The following is a 17,036-nucleotide window of genomic DNA, read 5'->3' as shown; positions in this document are numbered from 1 at the left end:
TAACTCTTGGAAATAATTGATTCCTTTGTAAATCTGAAGAAATGCTATAAGACCCGCTATACGTTATTCCGCGTAAGTTTACATATTAATATATGCAAACATATGCACAAAGATAGATAGGTATACGTACGACTTTATCCTTGTACAAAAACAGCTCAATGTGATTAAGGGGTTCAGGCATTCTGATTTTTTTTAGGCTTATCTTATCGTATCGAATACTTCCCCTTTAAAATAAAAAAAAAGAAAAACTTATTTCACATCTCATTCTTTCCTTGGCAAAGAAGTTGTTTCAACATTTTCTTATTATCCTTACGCATTCGTTAATCTGTCGCTCTGCCAATTAAACGCAACATAAGATGTTTTAGTGAAATTTTGATATTAAGAAAGATTTTTCTTTCAAAAAGTTAAATAACAGCATGATAGTGGTAGCGATATTAATGAAAATGTTTAATTAAGTACACTTAAATACATTTTGTAAATGATTTTTTTTTATTATACAATAATAAATGAACTTTATATATATACTATGTGTGTATATATATTTATATATATAGTGTATATATTCAATTAGTATATCATATTAATAACGTAGCGATGTAACGTGATATATATTCAGAATAATCTTAAATGACTTCGGAACCATTTTATATGCTTAACAATTTATATACAATACATACACGGAGCTTCCCTGGTCTATCTTATTATAAATTAGTGGAAAAATAATGCTGCTTTGGCCATGATCTGCGCATCGGTAATTATGAACTACGTCTTCGTTGCTAATACCTACACTTTTGAATGTGTGTTTCATGGTAGTCTTCAAAATAGTCAAAAAATTCTAATTATACACAGAGTTTATCATCGCGAAGTGTATACCTCTAGAAAAATCTCATCTCGAATAATGCATCAATCGTTATACCATAATATAATCCTTTATTATAGTCTGCCATTCGTTAATATTAATAGATAACATTAATACTTTGATTATTATCACTGTATGAGGATGATTCGTATAAAGCAAGCCATTGCTTTTTTCAATAAAAAATGGAATCAATTACTTTCAAATTTACTTTTCTTCCGCGTCTGATTTTTTTTTTTTTTTACTAAAATTGTGGTGATTACTCGGCTTTGCATCATTATACGAAATATTTAATTTACTCATATTATAAAATATCAAGCATCTTCGACTTTAATACAGAAATAAAATGATTCGGCGTTTGCGATCTCTTCATATTACATCGAATAAAATGAAAGAGATTCTACATTGAGGGATATGTTATAAAGCATATAAAAAGTAGATGTGTCGGTCGATTTATGAATATAACGTTCGAATGGAATGGCTCGGTAATTCATATGCATGTATGTTATGCACATATATGAACTGTAATATATAAATGTAAATTAAAAATATGCATATTATATGAATTATATTATAATGTGTAAATGTAAATGAAGAACAAGATGATACACGCGCATGGAATGTGTAACTTAAGTGGTTTTTTTCCTCTGAAAATGGCTATTTATCACTTCGTTTAAATCGTAATAAACGTAGTTTTGCTTCAAATCGAGCTAACGCGATTATTAAATATACATCAGCTTTATATCTGGAATATGATTTCAATGTACAAGCTGACAAGCGTTATCGGGAATATTTACTCATAAATCCTCACGCATTTACATCTTGCCAATTAATAATAAAATAGTTATATCTATTATTCTATATATGTCGTATGACAAATAAGATAATTACAAGGCCATATAGCAGTACCGCAGAGCATTCTGACAATGTTAGTATTTCTATGCTACTTTTTAATATGTTTTAAAGATAGAAATTTTAGTCCAGAATTATTATTCTAGCTAGCGAAGTACTAGGATAAATTAATCTTAAGAAAGTGCTGTACAATGTAAATAGCTGTCTCTCGGCATCGGTAAGTCTATGTGAAGTATACCTAATTGTATACTTCGATAATTTAATAAATTTGTCATATATTTACTTTCCAATAAATTAATATTCACGTTGCAACAAATAAACAACGATCTGTACATTCAATATAAAAATTAAACCTAAGGACGGAAAACAGAAAACGCTAATCAGATATTCAATCCCCACTGTGAATGACGTGTGTCGGTTGGCAAAAATATCAAGTTGCCAGGCGTTGTTATTTTTAATTCACGCTATGCGCGAAATACTAACAGTGGAATACTCTATCGTATATAAATTACTCGTTACTCTAACTTTTACCCGAACAGTTCCTTTAAAGTACAATTCGGTGAGCCCAATCGAGGGTTGTGCAGAGCATTTTACTGAATACAAGTAAAACAAAACCTTTCATTTGTATCTCGGGCTGTCTGGCGGGGTCGGTTGCGTGTTAGCCCTCTGCTTTGGTCCAGTTTTAAAGGACATCTTTTTTACGGGTCTTGGTGAAATTCCGTGAAGCGCAGTACTCTCGGGGATATCATTGCTAAACCATACTCTGCTTCCGTCAGAAACTGGAAACAAATGCCGGAACGCCTCGTTTTTAAATTAAATCGTAACTTTACAGATTATCGATCAAGAAGCAACATAAAATTTTAGCCAGGAAATAAATGCTCATGTGAGAAAGGCGGAGATATTGTTACAAAAGGTAAGCGTGCAGTTCGAACAAGAAGAGAGCATCGGCGTAAACACATCAATATTTTATGTATTGCATATATTATGTTCTCCTGCAAAGCAATATTTAACAAATATATGAGATACATATAAACGTAAAAAAAAAAAAATATTCAAACATGCTATCTTTTGCTCATAGATTGGAAAGATTACCTCTGAATATATTTTGCAAGACTGCCAAACAAAAAGTTAATTAAAAGACATAGAAATGTGTTAAAGAAAGAATTGGTATTTTTGACTTTATCACAATAATCGGCAGATTTAATCTTGCAATTATATTGTTATTAGATACACAACAGGTATATAACATTAGAGTTGGAAAATATTTACTTTTGTACATCAATCTGCAATACGTTGCAAATGTTCCACGAACATTACTGTCCATGGAATTCTGACTAGACAATTATAATACTGTATACTTAACAGTAATTATATATACTTAACAGATACAGATAGAGACATAAGATACAATGTCAGATAAAACGCTCGAAGAACAGCACGGAAATAATAAATAACTAATAATACTACCTTGTCCGGTGGTGTTACAAGGTGGGTGGGGGTTAGTGGACTGAATTAGTCACCTCTATTCGCACGGTTGTCACTGCTCGCTGTCGAACTGCTACGCAAACCGGAGCGTCCTTGGTGCGAATCTATAAGCGCTGCCGCGAGGTTTGACGACGCTGTGGATTGCACGCTTGTTGTAGATCCTGACAGTGCGATATTTGTAATCATAATAATAATAAACTTCTACAAACAATCGCGTATCGTAGTGAATAGTCATGTGCGAAGTTCTAAAGAGACACGTGTGTGTTTGTTTTTGTATAATTTTATTTACATCTTTACACATACTACAGGTATAAAGATATAAATAAAATGAAATATTATATTACAAAACATGTAGGAGAGACCGGGGCGAAGTCGTCACTATTTTTTCGGTGCCGATTTTTAACGACAAAACAAGTAATTTTAGTAAAATGTGGTATACCATTGTAAAGAGTGAACCCCTGGCTACAAAATTTATAATGACATTTTTGGTCTACGTCGCTTTGTTCAACTGGTATAGAGTGAAAACGACAAAAGGTGCAAAAATTGAAATGTCAAAATTGCCGGGGCGGAGTCGTCACTCCATTCTCGAACTAAATTTTAAATAAAAATTGATAATTCCAAAAAATTATAGGATAAATTTTATTAATTATGTTTTAATAGAAAAATGAAAACATTAATTAAAAACACGATGGCGGAAAATTACAAGTGCACACACTTATGTGCCCTATGCTCGCACGAAATGCACTGTTTCTCGTCAGTTCTATTCTGTCATCTCTGAGCACACGCAGCACATATTATCCAAGTCTTCGCCGGAATCCGACCACTGTTGCTTCTTTGACATTGATTTTCGCCCGAAGCCTACATGATATGGCTTGATGACGACTTCGCCCCGGACATAGATTTTAAGTTTGATCGCTCATAAAATATTAGAAATCAACGAAAATAAATGAACTTCACGGGATTCGTGTTCAGCATGCATACTCTTCAGAATCACTTATCTCGAGATTCGGTGAGAAAATAATATTTAAAATATTTAAAATTTTTGACGCGCAAAAAATTATTTTTACCTCCGAAAACACGTTTGCCTTAATGAAAATCACAATATGGCATATAATCTCATTAAACTCCGTTGGTTACATGGGCACCATAAGTAGTGTTTACAATATTAATGGCGAGTTCACACAACATACAGATTTTGAGATAATTATAGTGACGACTCCGCCCCGGTCTCTCCTACGTTACTATGAATACTTTAATTGAAATTCACGTACGACACTACAAATGCTTTTACTTAATTGAAATTCACGTACCAGAGACAGACGAAGCTGCGCTAAACGGGCTTGGCGGTTGCACAGGTGAGTAAACATTGGCCGTAAACTCCTCGAATGTTGTAGCTTCCTTGTGATTTCTCATAACGGTGTCGATGGATCGCGCCCTCTCCTCATAACTGAAATTTTTATTTTAATGACATTTTGATTCGACGATCTCATAATATTGCACCTAATAAACAGACTACTTACTAATGTTGATATAACGTAAGCGTAGACCTTTTCGCTCTACTCGCGGCTAACGCGGTCGTCCTCACTAAACCTGGCAATACTTTATCCTCCACGATACACTCGTCATATAATGGACCGAAAAATGGAATCTCCGATTTACGTGAGATCTGTATTCGATACAGCTTGTTTTTCAGCGGATAAATGACTATGAGAACGTCGCAGAACTCCGTGGGTATGATATCTCTGCGATAATCCCGCCAGTGCTCCGACCAGACTATGTGGATTTCATCGTTGCCAAGATGACGTGTCTGAAATCAGATATCACGTAAATATCCCGAGAGGGAAACATGTCGCAGAAGGCTATACCAAACTACCTTTTGCAGTAAACTCTCGGGGCTGTCCGACGGCATCCTTGTAGCAACGTGGAAGAGAACTTCGGTGAAAGACGTAGCATAGTACGGCGCGGTGACACCAGATGCCTTTCCAGGTATCAAACCGCCGAGAAAACCAGTGTGCGATTCCAATTCGACTTCCCAAGCGAGTCTCGCGATAAAGCTCTCGTACTCCTTACTGGCAGTGACGTTGCTAAGTATGGAGTTCTTGTCTTCCTGGCCCTGGCTGACGTAAATCACTGCTATTTTGTGTGTCTCCCGTGACCGCTGGCCATCGAGGTTACGGAGTTCGCGTAAAAGCTTCTCATTTTTCGCCAGTAAATGCAGTTTCTTACGCAGCTCCCAGCCGGACAAACCGAGATGCGAAAACAGAAGACGGCAGTGATGAAATGGCGCTGGAGGTGGGCGACATGACGGTGGACTGATTGCCGTTGCGTTCATACTAAAATTAAGATGTGTCAAGTACAACGTAAAATCGTAACAGGGTTTCATTATGATCGACTGCAAATCAATAAAATACATTAAGATAGTGAGAGACACACAACCTGATGTGTTGATTCCAATTGTTCATGTGTTCTTGCTCTGCGTTTCTCTGATTCAAAATCGTCGCAATAGTTTCGCTTTCGAGATAATGTCCCTGAGGTGGATTAGCGGGTGCATTGAGAGCGATTTCTGGGTTGGTCAAAACCTCCGGGCTGGTATGTCCTATATATTGAAGAAGCTGAAAAAACAATTACAATACAACTCTTTAGTAATTCACTGTTTCATAAATTATCAAAAGTTACAATATGCCAATATAACTTTAACTTCGTTAACTCACATCGTCCAAGTTGTCCATGTCGCTTGCAGCATTCGCAAAAGTCGGCAATATGTGGGGCTCGCGATGCCGTATTGTATGTCTGGGTGTACAGTTGTGAGGTGTGATGACGCTGTTCAAATCGTCCGTATGTAATTTCACGCTCCAATCAACTGAAATAAATCACAGAAATTTATAGCGTCACAATTCGTCGTTTTTTTTTTTAATTATAAAAGCTAGAATAGCGATGCGCGGAAAAAAAAACGCCACACATAATTTATTACCAGGCTTCGCAAATGGCAGCGGTAGATCATCATCAACGAAGGGTTGGCTGTACAAAATCGAACTGTCCCAAGAAGCTTTTCCAGCGAGATCGCGCAATAAAACTCTAACCAGAGAAGGAGCTGTGGTCAAACCAGCTGTGACTCCTCCGCCGGGTGCATCCAATGCCGCTAATTCCACTAGTGACATTATGATCGAATTAGAGAGCATCAAGAGCTGTATGTTAGGCGCTTGAAAAACAGCGGAGGACAGCTCGTCCCCGTCGATTCCAGGAACGTCGTCCAACTCAACGACCAGTGATGAGAGACGCGCGGCTCCGATACCCATCGGAAAGTGTCCCAGATGATTGATTAAATGCATCAATACCTGTATTTGAGATCAAATATTTATGTAAATTATACATACTTATACGTATATAAATACGCATAACAAATCAGCTTTTACCATTTTTGCTGCCAATTGTACAGACTGAATATTTCCTTTACGAGGCGATTTTGCGGAAGATTCGTCAATTAAATTATCCAACGTAATATTAGGATCAAAATCGTCATCATCGTCCTGATTATTCTTAGCGGTTTTCGAAAATTCCTTTCCAACTTTATTTTGCACTATATTGTTTAACACCTACATAATAAAATTAAATGCTATAGAAACCGACAAGAAAAAAATTACGGCATATATAAAATATAAGAAAATGTACTAACTGTAAATAAGGTCATCAGGAGAGGTTTTCCTTGGAACACCTGTAGTAATACTGTTGGTCCTAAGTGCATGGCCCATTCGCCCAAGCAAAATAGCATCGACGCTGTTAAAGGTCCGCGCCTTTCACGCGTCGTCATCCGCCCAAGTGTATCCGACAAGATCTGAATATCGTAAGATAAAAATTATTATTATTATTATACTTTTCCTTACAATCCTTAAATCAAATCTCATACTGTACCTGTATTATCTTAGATGGCACATTAGGATACAACTCTAGCAACACATCAGCCTTATCGCAGAGAAGTAACAGAGAATCACACGCGACCTGTGCAACTGTAGCGTGCGAAGACTGAAAACAAAAAATTAATATCATTAAACATTGATTAACTTCCGACAAGTAGAGATTAATTTATTTATATTTAAATAATTATCAACATTAAGTTAGTAACATGTACAAAATTCGCTCATTAGCAAGTATATAGAATATCAGATAAAAGGAGATCATCGCAGACTGAAACAATTTATTATTTCGGACGCACATACAGCAGGCCATGCAAAGTCAACGATATCGTAGACTCGGTAAGACACGCAGGTATCAGTCCAAAACTGTGAACGTCACACTGATAACGGCCGACACAGCTACATTAAGGCAGAAAAAAAGAAGGACTACCTGATCCATTAGGGGAAAACAGAAACCAGCTCTGCGACGCTCTGCTCCTTGCATCCGCTGTCAATGATACTCAATGAAAGAAATATTTGCCTTCATCTTACTACTATTGCAACACACCTGTTTTACTTAGTTTACATGTTGTTAAACGGATTCTCTTTCTTAGAAACTTATACATTCACGGAGCAGCAGTGCATCTCACGCGATATGTATCGTTTAACTTAAGGCAATATTCCAAATACAAACTGTCAAGCAACTACAAATCGTAGAGAATAATTTTCTCATGCATTCTATGTTCAAAAGCTCTACGGGCTTCTGTTAAGATCAGTGCATGTAGCCGTTCTAGTGATCTTGTATAATTGTCTTTCAAAGACATCTAAGAGATTTACAACTTAACATAGAAATGTCAACTTACTCTAAGTGCAAGGAGAAGAACTGTGACAGCTTCCGGAATTCTCGGATGTTGTGTTTTATAGGATAGTTCTTTATATGCAAACATTGCGATACTTGACAGGGCCAGGCATCTCGCAATACCCGTGGGTTCTCGTCGACAGCTCCGTAGAAGTATTGTTACAATATGCTCCTAAAAATATAAAATTCAAAATAAACATAAAATTACAAGGAACAATTTAGGGTTGCCAATTGTCTTATTAAATTACTTTTGCTTCTGGACACGTCATAGTTGCAATATCAGGCCCGTTCGGTTGTAACATCGGTAGCCTAGTCACTGCAACAGGTAAGGATAACAACGAGCCGATAATAGAAACCGCTTCCATCCTTGGTGCCTGAGAAAAAAATAATACAAATGCTATATACATTCAGATGAATGTTACATTATTTAATTTACAGAGACAAATAGATACCTCAACATCTTGACTGCTAAGTATCACATTAGCAGCGTGTATGTAGTCCAAAATCAGAAGACTCGATCCAGGTAGATTCAGACTAAATAATCTGGGTCCTGTGTATTTCACAAGTACATGCAGTACTTTACTGTCATTACTAGCAATTCCATTGTGAACGGCGCGATAGAAGAGCGTGAGATGCTGTTTCGGTAGACTAATGTCCAATGGTTGAACTGTTAAGAGACATATAAGACGATACGCGGCTAATTTACCAATCTCGTATTGATCAGGAAGCTGGATCGCCTGCAAGGAATACAGTAGGTAAGCACTTGAAAGATACAATTTTCGCATTATATGTATATATACCTTGAAACACCAAGGTGCAATGACTGTCAGAGGTGGAATTAGCTCTGGTGCTGGAGGTGTTGCTTGATTATCCCCGGACACTCCTTGGTTCAAACGTATCTACATAAATCGTACAGTACAACATAAGAGTCAAGTAGACACATGCATATAAGTGCACATATATGTTCCATTTTTAATTTAATTTAATTTATTTAATTTTGAAGTTAATAATTCTTACCTTAATTAATGTCTGTGTGAGTTGCACGAGGTAATCCATGACTTGGCCGTGCAAAACAGGTTCTTGAATATTATTAACGTCCCCTAATGCCGACAGCATACGTCGCCATAAAACCACAGCCACATCTGGCAACCATCCACGGACTCCTCCACCCGCCATAACTGATCTTCTCTCAGATGCGTCATTTGTATCTATAGAACAACAACAATCGCTAAATATATGCTAGTCTATTAATTTCAGAAATAAAATCCAAGTTTAAAATCAAATATATATTATTAAACAACATAGTTCATTGCGTTATTTATGGATTATATAAAATTGCCATATATAGTTAAGCTTTGTATCTTGTAATATTATGCGGTAAGAAAAAATATTACAAGCTTAACACATGACTAATTCAGTAATAAATGTATAAACCTCCAAAAAAAGCAGAAGACCATCCGATAAGCACAGATTAAAGAGATACTTTGATTCAATATTTTTCGGATTCTTCTTTGTTGCCTTAAATGCTCGAACAATTATCAAAGCATGATGTATTGTTAATAGAAGAACATTATTCGACTAATATGAGATGTTTTAAAGTGGTTATTAATGCGAGACAGATATAATAATTTTTCGGAAATATCGAAATGTTCACACACCGTAATAACAAACTTTCGTACATTGAAATATACGTTGTTATAGGTATTGTGTATTACACAATGACAAGCCATACATACCGATACTGCTACCGTCAATATTTTCTATCTGTATGGGGCTATCTTTGTTGCTGTCCACACCACTGCTGGGTGTCGGCGACGGGCAGCGTGGCGACGGTGGTTCGCTATCAACTATGACAATGCTATCCAAAGATTTGGCACGTCTGCTGAACAGCATCTTCCGACCGGTCGTTGACGACGAAGTCGAGCCGCTTGACAGTAACCGCGCCATATCTTGTTCTATCGATAGGGGTAGTACTGCACGTGTGGAAATTGTTTACACTTAATCAAGAAGTAGGACAAACACTGCGGAGATGTGTTCAATGACAAATTGTTTAGTTGAAATCGATTTTGTGAACGACATGCCGATTAAAAATTAGGATAAGCAACGATCAGCGCTGCGTTATAAATATGACAAATCTACGGCAGGGAATGACACTACTACTGTCCGTCTGTACGGTATGGGAGAGAAGTTATTTTTAAACCGGTGTCGGCGCCAAAGCGAAAAAAAAAAAGAAGTAAGAGACACAGTTATAAATAAATTGCGCACACAGCAACACAAAGGCACTACCAAAAATCTCGCCATAGTTTCAAGTGAAAACAAAATAAAAAAAGAACTATATGGCCAATTGCGCTTGTTCACTTACCGGGAATACCGCTGTGTATCGTATGTGTCCGCTGTCTGTGCAACTTTGCACGAGCCTTGACGTTGTATATAGTGTTGTCGCTCGCACTACGGGGCAATGGTCGCACCTTCCTTATATCGCGCAGCGGGTGATCTAATGAAAGTTGAGAAGTTTCTTCGTCAAACCAGTATCGCGACAAGAGAAAATAGCGATCTGTAGGTTTTACATACCTACGACGCTTTCTTTCGGCGCGGTGTTGTTCTCTTGATCAACGCTACTTTTCCGAGGCGGCTGTACGCTTCCGGTCGACGCCGCACGGCTCCCGACCCCACGGCGCTTTTTTGATTTCTGTTCGCTGAGTCTGTCCAAAGGTAGATCATTCAAATCCAAGTTATACACGTGTCTCGCCAGTACTCTCGTTAGCGTGTCCAAAGTTTTCTATATAAGCATATGTAAAAAAAATTTTATTCCATTGATGAGTCAGAACTAGCAAGCCACTCGTCACACACTCACCGCCCACTCTCGAATTAATTCTTCCCATTGTGTTAACGACGTTAACACCTCTAGAAACTGGTCCCATAATTGGGTAGAAATAACCACGTTTAAGTTAGCCTTAATCCATGTAACAATTAAAGTCTGGAATATGGCAGGCGCAAGTTTTCCGCCGATACTTTCCTGATGCTTGCGGCGAGAGGCTTTCTCGCTTAGTACGAGCGATGTGATTTGCAGTAACACTCTGACGGATTCAAGAAGAAGTTTAAATTAACCATTGTAAATGTTAATCGTACAGGAAAAAAATGGCAAATCATGAATAAATACCTAAGTAACTGTTCCCAAGTTGCTGGTTCCAGTCTGGAGTGCATAACAACATATCGATACACATTTAGGACTCTCTTACAACTGTCCGTTTGTTCCTCGAGTAACGTCAGAGACGCATTCGGTCCCGAATTCTCTAAGAAAAATACGTTTGACGCTTGCGTAATAAAAATTTGTAGAACATTTTGCAGGCCTGCCCTAATAAACAAATTTTCCCGGTGTATAGCGCCAAGATAAGAGTCGTTCCTTAATCTTGTCTGCCGATAACTATCAGATGGACTCTTTTCCATTTCACTCTCCTTTCTCTGGCTCTCTTCTAAATCCCGATCTTTATGGCCATCCAGTGGTTCCAACATGAACGGCGGAATTTCCTGTAAAATATACGTATAACAGTTTACATAAATGTTTTTATATATATAGCATATAATTTTCTAGTATTTAAGACTCACATTCATTTGAATCCAATCTTTATAAACAGCAATAGCCTTTCTTATGGCTCCCGCATGGTTGAAATCCAGAAGAAATGCCTGTCTGTACAATTCGTGTACAAAATTTACATTATCCCTGTTTCCGTAGAAAACCTCTCTGACTAACATGGCCGAAACAGTACTATCTTCCTGATTTTGACTGTCCTGCTGGGACATGGCTGATTCGGGTGATAGTAAATTCGAATCCGCAGAATTTTGAGTATACACCGACACGCGGCGTAATTCTGATTCGGCATTTTCCTCATTTGGTGTTGTGCTGTAGCGTTCAATGATGTATCATAATTTAAATTACGACAGAAGCAAACAGATATCGTAAATAAATTACCTTTGCGAAAGATGTGCGAAAGGTCCATCTTTTCTAGCCACATGCGTGAAGCTTGCAACCCATTTGATTAAAGCGACTTTACAAAGTACATAGTTATTCTGATTTTGATTCGTCGGTTTACGCATTGTGGGTAATTCCAAATTAGGTTTGTAAAGCGAAAAGTTTTCATTGAATTCCGGACAGATGTGACGAAGGTACGCTACCTTAAAACGCTCTAATAAAAATTGGAAAGTTTTATGCTGCCGCGTAGATTTATCTCGCCATTCTACTTTTACCACCTAGATAACACAAATAAAAATTATTACAAATCATTTTTATCATGTTTCTAAAATCAGATAATTATCTATAAATATGCCTGTGGAGAAGTAAATTATATATACCTGAGTAACCATAAATTCAAGCAGTGCTTCCAAAAACCTAACAGTTTCATTGTCGAGCGGCTTTTCTCCACTTTGCGGTGGTAAGATAGGCCCGTTGTCAACTTGACTGATAGGACATTGATTTGATCCATTGTCATGAAAAGTACTTTGCCCGAGTTGCGTGTCAAAAAATTCTCTCTTATCCTTCTCCTCAGAATTAGCTGCTTTCGCCAATTTTTCTTTCTTGCCCTCTGTCTTACGATCACATTTATAAGGCGACGCTTGATGCGGTGGAAATCCTGGCACCAAGCTGGCAAACATCTGGTGTATGTGCTCGGGAGCATTTTCGCCAAGGGCTTGATACCATAAAATAAAATACCTAAAACATCAGTGATGTTATACATTGCATCGAATAACTACAACACGTATATTCTGAGCTGTTGCTACATACCTTATAGCTTGTCTACGAAGTTTCCAACTATTACCAGGATGCAAGAGCTTCTGCAAAATCCGTGCTAAACTATGACACTGCCATCGTCTGTTAAGCAGCTCAGGAAGAAGAGTTAAAACTTTCTCCAAAAGCTGCAATACTTGTTCTAACTCCTCCCTGTGTGCTTTGTGCACTATAAAAAAAAAACGTACAGATTAGTTTTTTCTCTATCATCATATTATACATAATGAATATTTGTGGCAAATACTGTGATTGAACTTAACATGAAAGTAGTATTTACACAAATATTCATATAACTGTAGTCCGATCACAAAACGTTTAGTAATGGAAAAGATAATCGAAGCAATATAATTAAGCTATAGAGTAATATGATATGTGACTCACCAATATGGAAGGAAAGCTCTGGCAGCAGAATGGGAAGAAATGAAAGAGATGATGAAATAATAACGAGTGAATATATTATGGTTAATATAAAATTTATTACAATTTTGAAAGCAATGATATTATTGTCAAATTATATACCATGTAATTATGCATTAAAGCATAGAAATCTTCAAAGTTATGCAGCATTAGGACAGTTAGCTTTATTTAGTACGTTACGCTTTAATATTAGTGTAGTTTGCAACTTACCGCGCTGCCGAAGATTCGCTTCGGCGGACACGAAACAATCGTACAGGATGAAGTACACATGGCTGAAGTTACCCTCAAAAAAGCCCTTCGCCTCGTCAGTGTCCACGTTTTCTTCAATATAAAAATATGCATGAATTAACACGTGTATTTCTTATAAAAAAAAAAACATATGCTATTCAAAGACATAATCAATTGACTAAATAGGGAAGAAATATTTCTCTCGCAACACATATGCCTTACAGAGAGGAGTGATAGAAATTCTATTACATCATGACCGGTTCAGGATATCTGTGCTTATATAGCAGAATTCCTTTTCTTTTTCCTTATATGTATATTACAAGAAACAGAAAAGGAAGGAGGGAAGAAAAGGAATGTGTATAACATAATTGCATATTATAATGTAAAATTACTTATTGTTAGCCTAGCAGGAGTAAAGCAGACAAATGGAACAGTAATATTTTCTATGTGCGTACAAAGTATTTAAAGCTATAGATTTTTATTGGTGAGTGTACAAAGATACATGGTTACAACAATGTAACTTTAGCTGGTGACAGAGGCCACACGTTGGTCAATGTGGTCAGGCGGTTTGGTGATTAGATATTGACCACCTCTCTCTCTTATGACACTGTGCAACCACAATCTCGTATGGATTTAAATCCTTTTCCCTTTTAACTAGGATATGCAACAGGTAAAAGACGTAACAGATATTTTTTCGTATTAAACAAACAAGGAACAAACTAACGTGAATAATACTTTCTCAAATCTTTTAATTTTTCAACAAAACTTATCTAAATAAAAAAAATATTTATTAGCTTCAGTTTTAAGTGGTTTTAAGATCCATTGAGTACTATATAAAATGTATTTTGTATTCATAGAGGTGCACATGAAAGTCGTGCCTTTTAAAATCTAAAATCTAAGTATAACAGGTTTTAATTATTGCAATGGTATTTTTGTCTATTCTCGTTAAAAATATCCCATTATTGCCATTAAGATTACTTCATTCAATTTCCGACTGATTTAATTGATGATTAACTTGTCGAGCAATATCCATGTCGTTTTGTTAACATAAATAGAATAAGTAATCATTTGCTAATGCATAAAAAATAGATCAGATTAGGGACAACAAGTTATACGAATTGTACAGTTAGAAATTTTACAGCGAGTAATTCCGCCAGTTGAATTAGTCAGAATTTGGTCCGAATTCACTCAACAGTAGTTATTTCAAGAGTTCTATTATTCAATAGTATCAACGTTCCTCATTGTCATCTTCTATTTTTAAGGATGGTCAAACTAGTCGGATAGAGTGAACTATTCTCCAACGGAGCAATGCAAAAAATAAATGTATCTTCTCTAGACATTCAGATGAGGAGCAAAAGCTGAAGTGGGACTCGTTAAAGAGCATGATACCGAGGCACGAAACCGCGGCATTTAAACGAACGAACGCTAGAATTTCCTCGCGCTGGAAACGTCGTCGCTCCAATTTGAGGCATCTCGGCCAGCGCGCGTGGGAGCGAGCGAATAGCTAACCAGCGGTGACCGCCTCGGCGATCGCCCTTCCACGAAACACTGTGACTCAGCCCGTCGTCGGCCCGGATCCAACGTCGTCCGGACGCAACGTCGTCGTCGGTCGTCGTCGTCGTCGATTATTATTTATCCTCACCTAGCACGATCTTGAGATGCTTGAACCGCGTCGCGCTGTCCTTCTTGACATCCTGGATCTTGAGCGTCGACTTCTTGACGTCTACATGGAGCTTCTTGCTGAACATGATTCGTGCCGCCGGCGGCCGCGGGGACAGGAATCAACCATCGGCGGCGACGCCCAGGACGGTCCGCGTCGTTGGCCGGGCCCCGGTTACCTCCGCGCGATTACCATGCCAGCGCCGCGGGGTGCATGGCCTACCCACGTCACGTCGGAACGGCGTTGAATTTTGCACACACACCTCCGATCAGATGTACGGGACGGCCATCTTGAGCGCCTCACTGGCCGCGCGCATCCAGCGCCAGCGCTCCGGCGCTCCGGCGGCCCCTCGGGGCAATGACATCATCCGTCAACCAATTTCCAGAGAAACGTCTGATTATGACGTCCCGAGGTCCTTCGTCGTCTAAGGAAAACGTCTTAAAATTTCCAATGCGCCTCGCGGAATCGGAAAAATATCTTTGTGGTGTCTTTAGAATGCTTTACGTTTCGATTTATGACGTTTTTGAGACATTTTTTAATGTCTTTAAAATGCATCGCTCTTGGACACGTCGTCGGTAATACAGTTTTAATTAGTAATTTAAATAGGAGCGATTTAAATTAGAAAGAAGAGCTAAGAAATTGCTTGATAAATCAGAGTGTCAATAATTTTATACACATTGTTTTGGTAATGTTAATTTAATATCTATTTATGGAAAATTTTATATAATTATAATATTGTTAATAGGCAAGAGATCTGTGTGTATATTTTGCATGTATTATACATTTTTGGCAGTCATATGCATTTCTACCAATTTCTACCAATGTAGATTAACTTTAGCCTCTTGAATTAACTTATTTTTTATCTTTTTATATAGTTTTAAAAATTAGAAAAAAATAAAAAATAAGTTAAACCGAAATTAAAATTAATCTCTTGGTAGAAACGGACATTAAATCGTGTTTTAATAAACACGTGCGTTTTTTAGTTAGAGCATTTTAGAGCAACGAAACCATTTTTATCAACCGAGTAGCGATTGTAACTAGACTCGATATTCGATTTTACTAGACGCGCGCGTGTCGGATTCAGAAGCGGAAGTGATGTCGGGGACTGGTTACACGCGCTTGCCGCGCGCGGTTTCAAAATGAGTTCGGAAGATGAGGATGAGATTCACATAGAGCTTGCGTTCGTCAGAGAGAATAGTATAAGTCAGCAGGAGAAGGTAAAGGCGTTTTGGAAGTACTTGGACGCTCAGAATTGCTTGCGGCCGCACGAAGGTATTGCGTGACGAAAATATAAGTATATAATTAGGTTATCATACTACTGTTAAATATTAAAGGATAAAATTTAAACCAATACCTTGAATTAAATAACATTTTGTTACTTTTAACCACCATGTGTCGGGATTTATTATTTTAACAGTATTATTTTTAACTCGAATCCATTGATTTAGTTAAATTAACATTGTTTTGGTTAAATTAACATATTGAGTAAGAGCAGTGGCGACCTATATTAGGAATGGTTAAAAACGATTCAATATAATTTGACACTACGAATTAAAAAATGTACTCGCTAAAAATATTTTTTGGTTACTTTAATTACTGCGAAATCTTGCGTGTCTTATAAGACGCGTGTTTGTTAAATTAATTAAATTACATGCTGTATTGTAACATAATGTGAGGGAAGTTTATTTTACAATTAATTATATTAATGTATTAAGCACAATATTGTAACGCAATGAAGGAAGATTAATTATTATATTTTGCAATTAATTGTGTTAATAAAATATCACACATACGCGTGTCGAGTCGCTCGATGTCCGTCACGTGTATATAATTGTGTAAAAGATGATCCACCCTTATTTTATTTTCATTATACGTGAAATATTATATATTTTATTTTCATTACACGTGAAATTATACGTAGAATTATATATAAAAGTGGTTTTGAGCGAGATTCCAAATTGATTGAGATATATAATATTTCGACGCAAAGGGATATCGGAGCGCGA

General features: G+C 37.2%; 1 protein-coding gene across 10 annotated transcripts; it reads right to left on the bottom strand.

Moving 5' to 3' along the window:
- Window positions 1-1,066: 1,066 nt before the first annotated feature.
- LOC112464950 (ral GTPase-activating protein subunit alpha-1) lies at window positions 1,067-15,335 on the bottom strand. Of its 10 annotated transcripts, XR_003041968.1 has the most exons (30): window positions 15,013-15,335; window positions 13,353-13,463; window positions 13,107-13,124; window positions 12,723-12,894; window positions 12,293-12,650; window positions 11,913-12,190; window positions 11,549-11,843; window positions 11,103-11,470; window positions 10,797-11,019; window positions 10,514-10,721; window positions 10,305-10,436; window positions 9,679-9,915; window positions 8,960-9,150; window positions 8,743-8,841; window positions 8,395-8,679; window positions 8,191-8,316; window positions 7,947-8,114; window positions 7,535-7,591; window positions 7,103-7,213; window positions 6,867-7,025; window positions 6,607-6,786; window positions 6,165-6,528; window positions 5,905-6,053; window positions 5,630-5,805; window positions 5,067-5,526; window positions 4,714-5,000; window positions 4,504-4,640; window positions 3,176-3,354; window positions 2,801-2,821; window positions 2,395-2,487 (listed from the first exon to the last, which is right to left on the bottom strand). XR_003041968.1 is itself a non-coding variant. In XM_025032246.1 (29 exons), the coding sequence occupies exons 1-29, from the start codon at window positions 15,116-15,118 to the stop codon at window positions 2,327-2,329; spliced, it is 5,742 nt and encodes a 1,913-aa protein (XP_024888014.1). In that variant the 5' UTR covers window positions 15,119-15,335; the 3' UTR covers window positions 1,067-2,326. The 10 variants fall into 10 exon arrangements, 9 of the variants coding, with proteins under 9 accessions (XP_024888014.1, XP_024888017.1, XP_024888016.1 ...); XM_025032246.1 differs by lacking the exon at window positions 2,801-2,821 and having other exon boundaries at window positions 1,067-2,487; window positions 3,229-3,354; XM_025032249.1 differs by lacking the exon at window positions 2,801-2,821 and having other exon boundaries at window positions 1,067-2,487; window positions 3,229-3,327.
- Between the last annotated feature and the right edge of the window lie 1,701 nt (window positions 15,336-17,036).

Source organism: Temnothorax curvispinosus, unplaced genomic scaffold (assembly GCF_003070985.1).
Source record: "Temnothorax curvispinosus isolate PA1 unplaced genomic scaffold, ASM307098v1 QBEX01014781.1, whole genome shotgun sequence".
NCBI classification, from domain to species: domain Eukaryota; kingdom Metazoa; phylum Arthropoda; class Insecta; order Hymenoptera; family Formicidae; genus Temnothorax; species Temnothorax curvispinosus.
Note: the sequence above shows the minus strand (reverse complement) of the source record. Positions and strands in the feature narration are given on the sequence as shown.

Coding starts and splice junctions, on each gene's coding strand:
- LOC112464950 (XM_025032246.1), bottom strand. CDS start 15,118: ATGTTCAGCAAGAAGCTCCATGTAGACGTCAAGAAGTCGACGCTCAAG. Junction 6,054..6,164: donor GCTGCCATTTGCGAAGCCTG/GTAATAAATTAT, acceptor GATTTATTTCAG/TTGATTGGAGCGTGAAATTA. Junction 4,641..4,713: donor CTTACGTTATATCAACATTA/GTAAGTAGTCTG, acceptor TAAAAATTTCAG/TTATGAGGAGAGGGCGCGAT.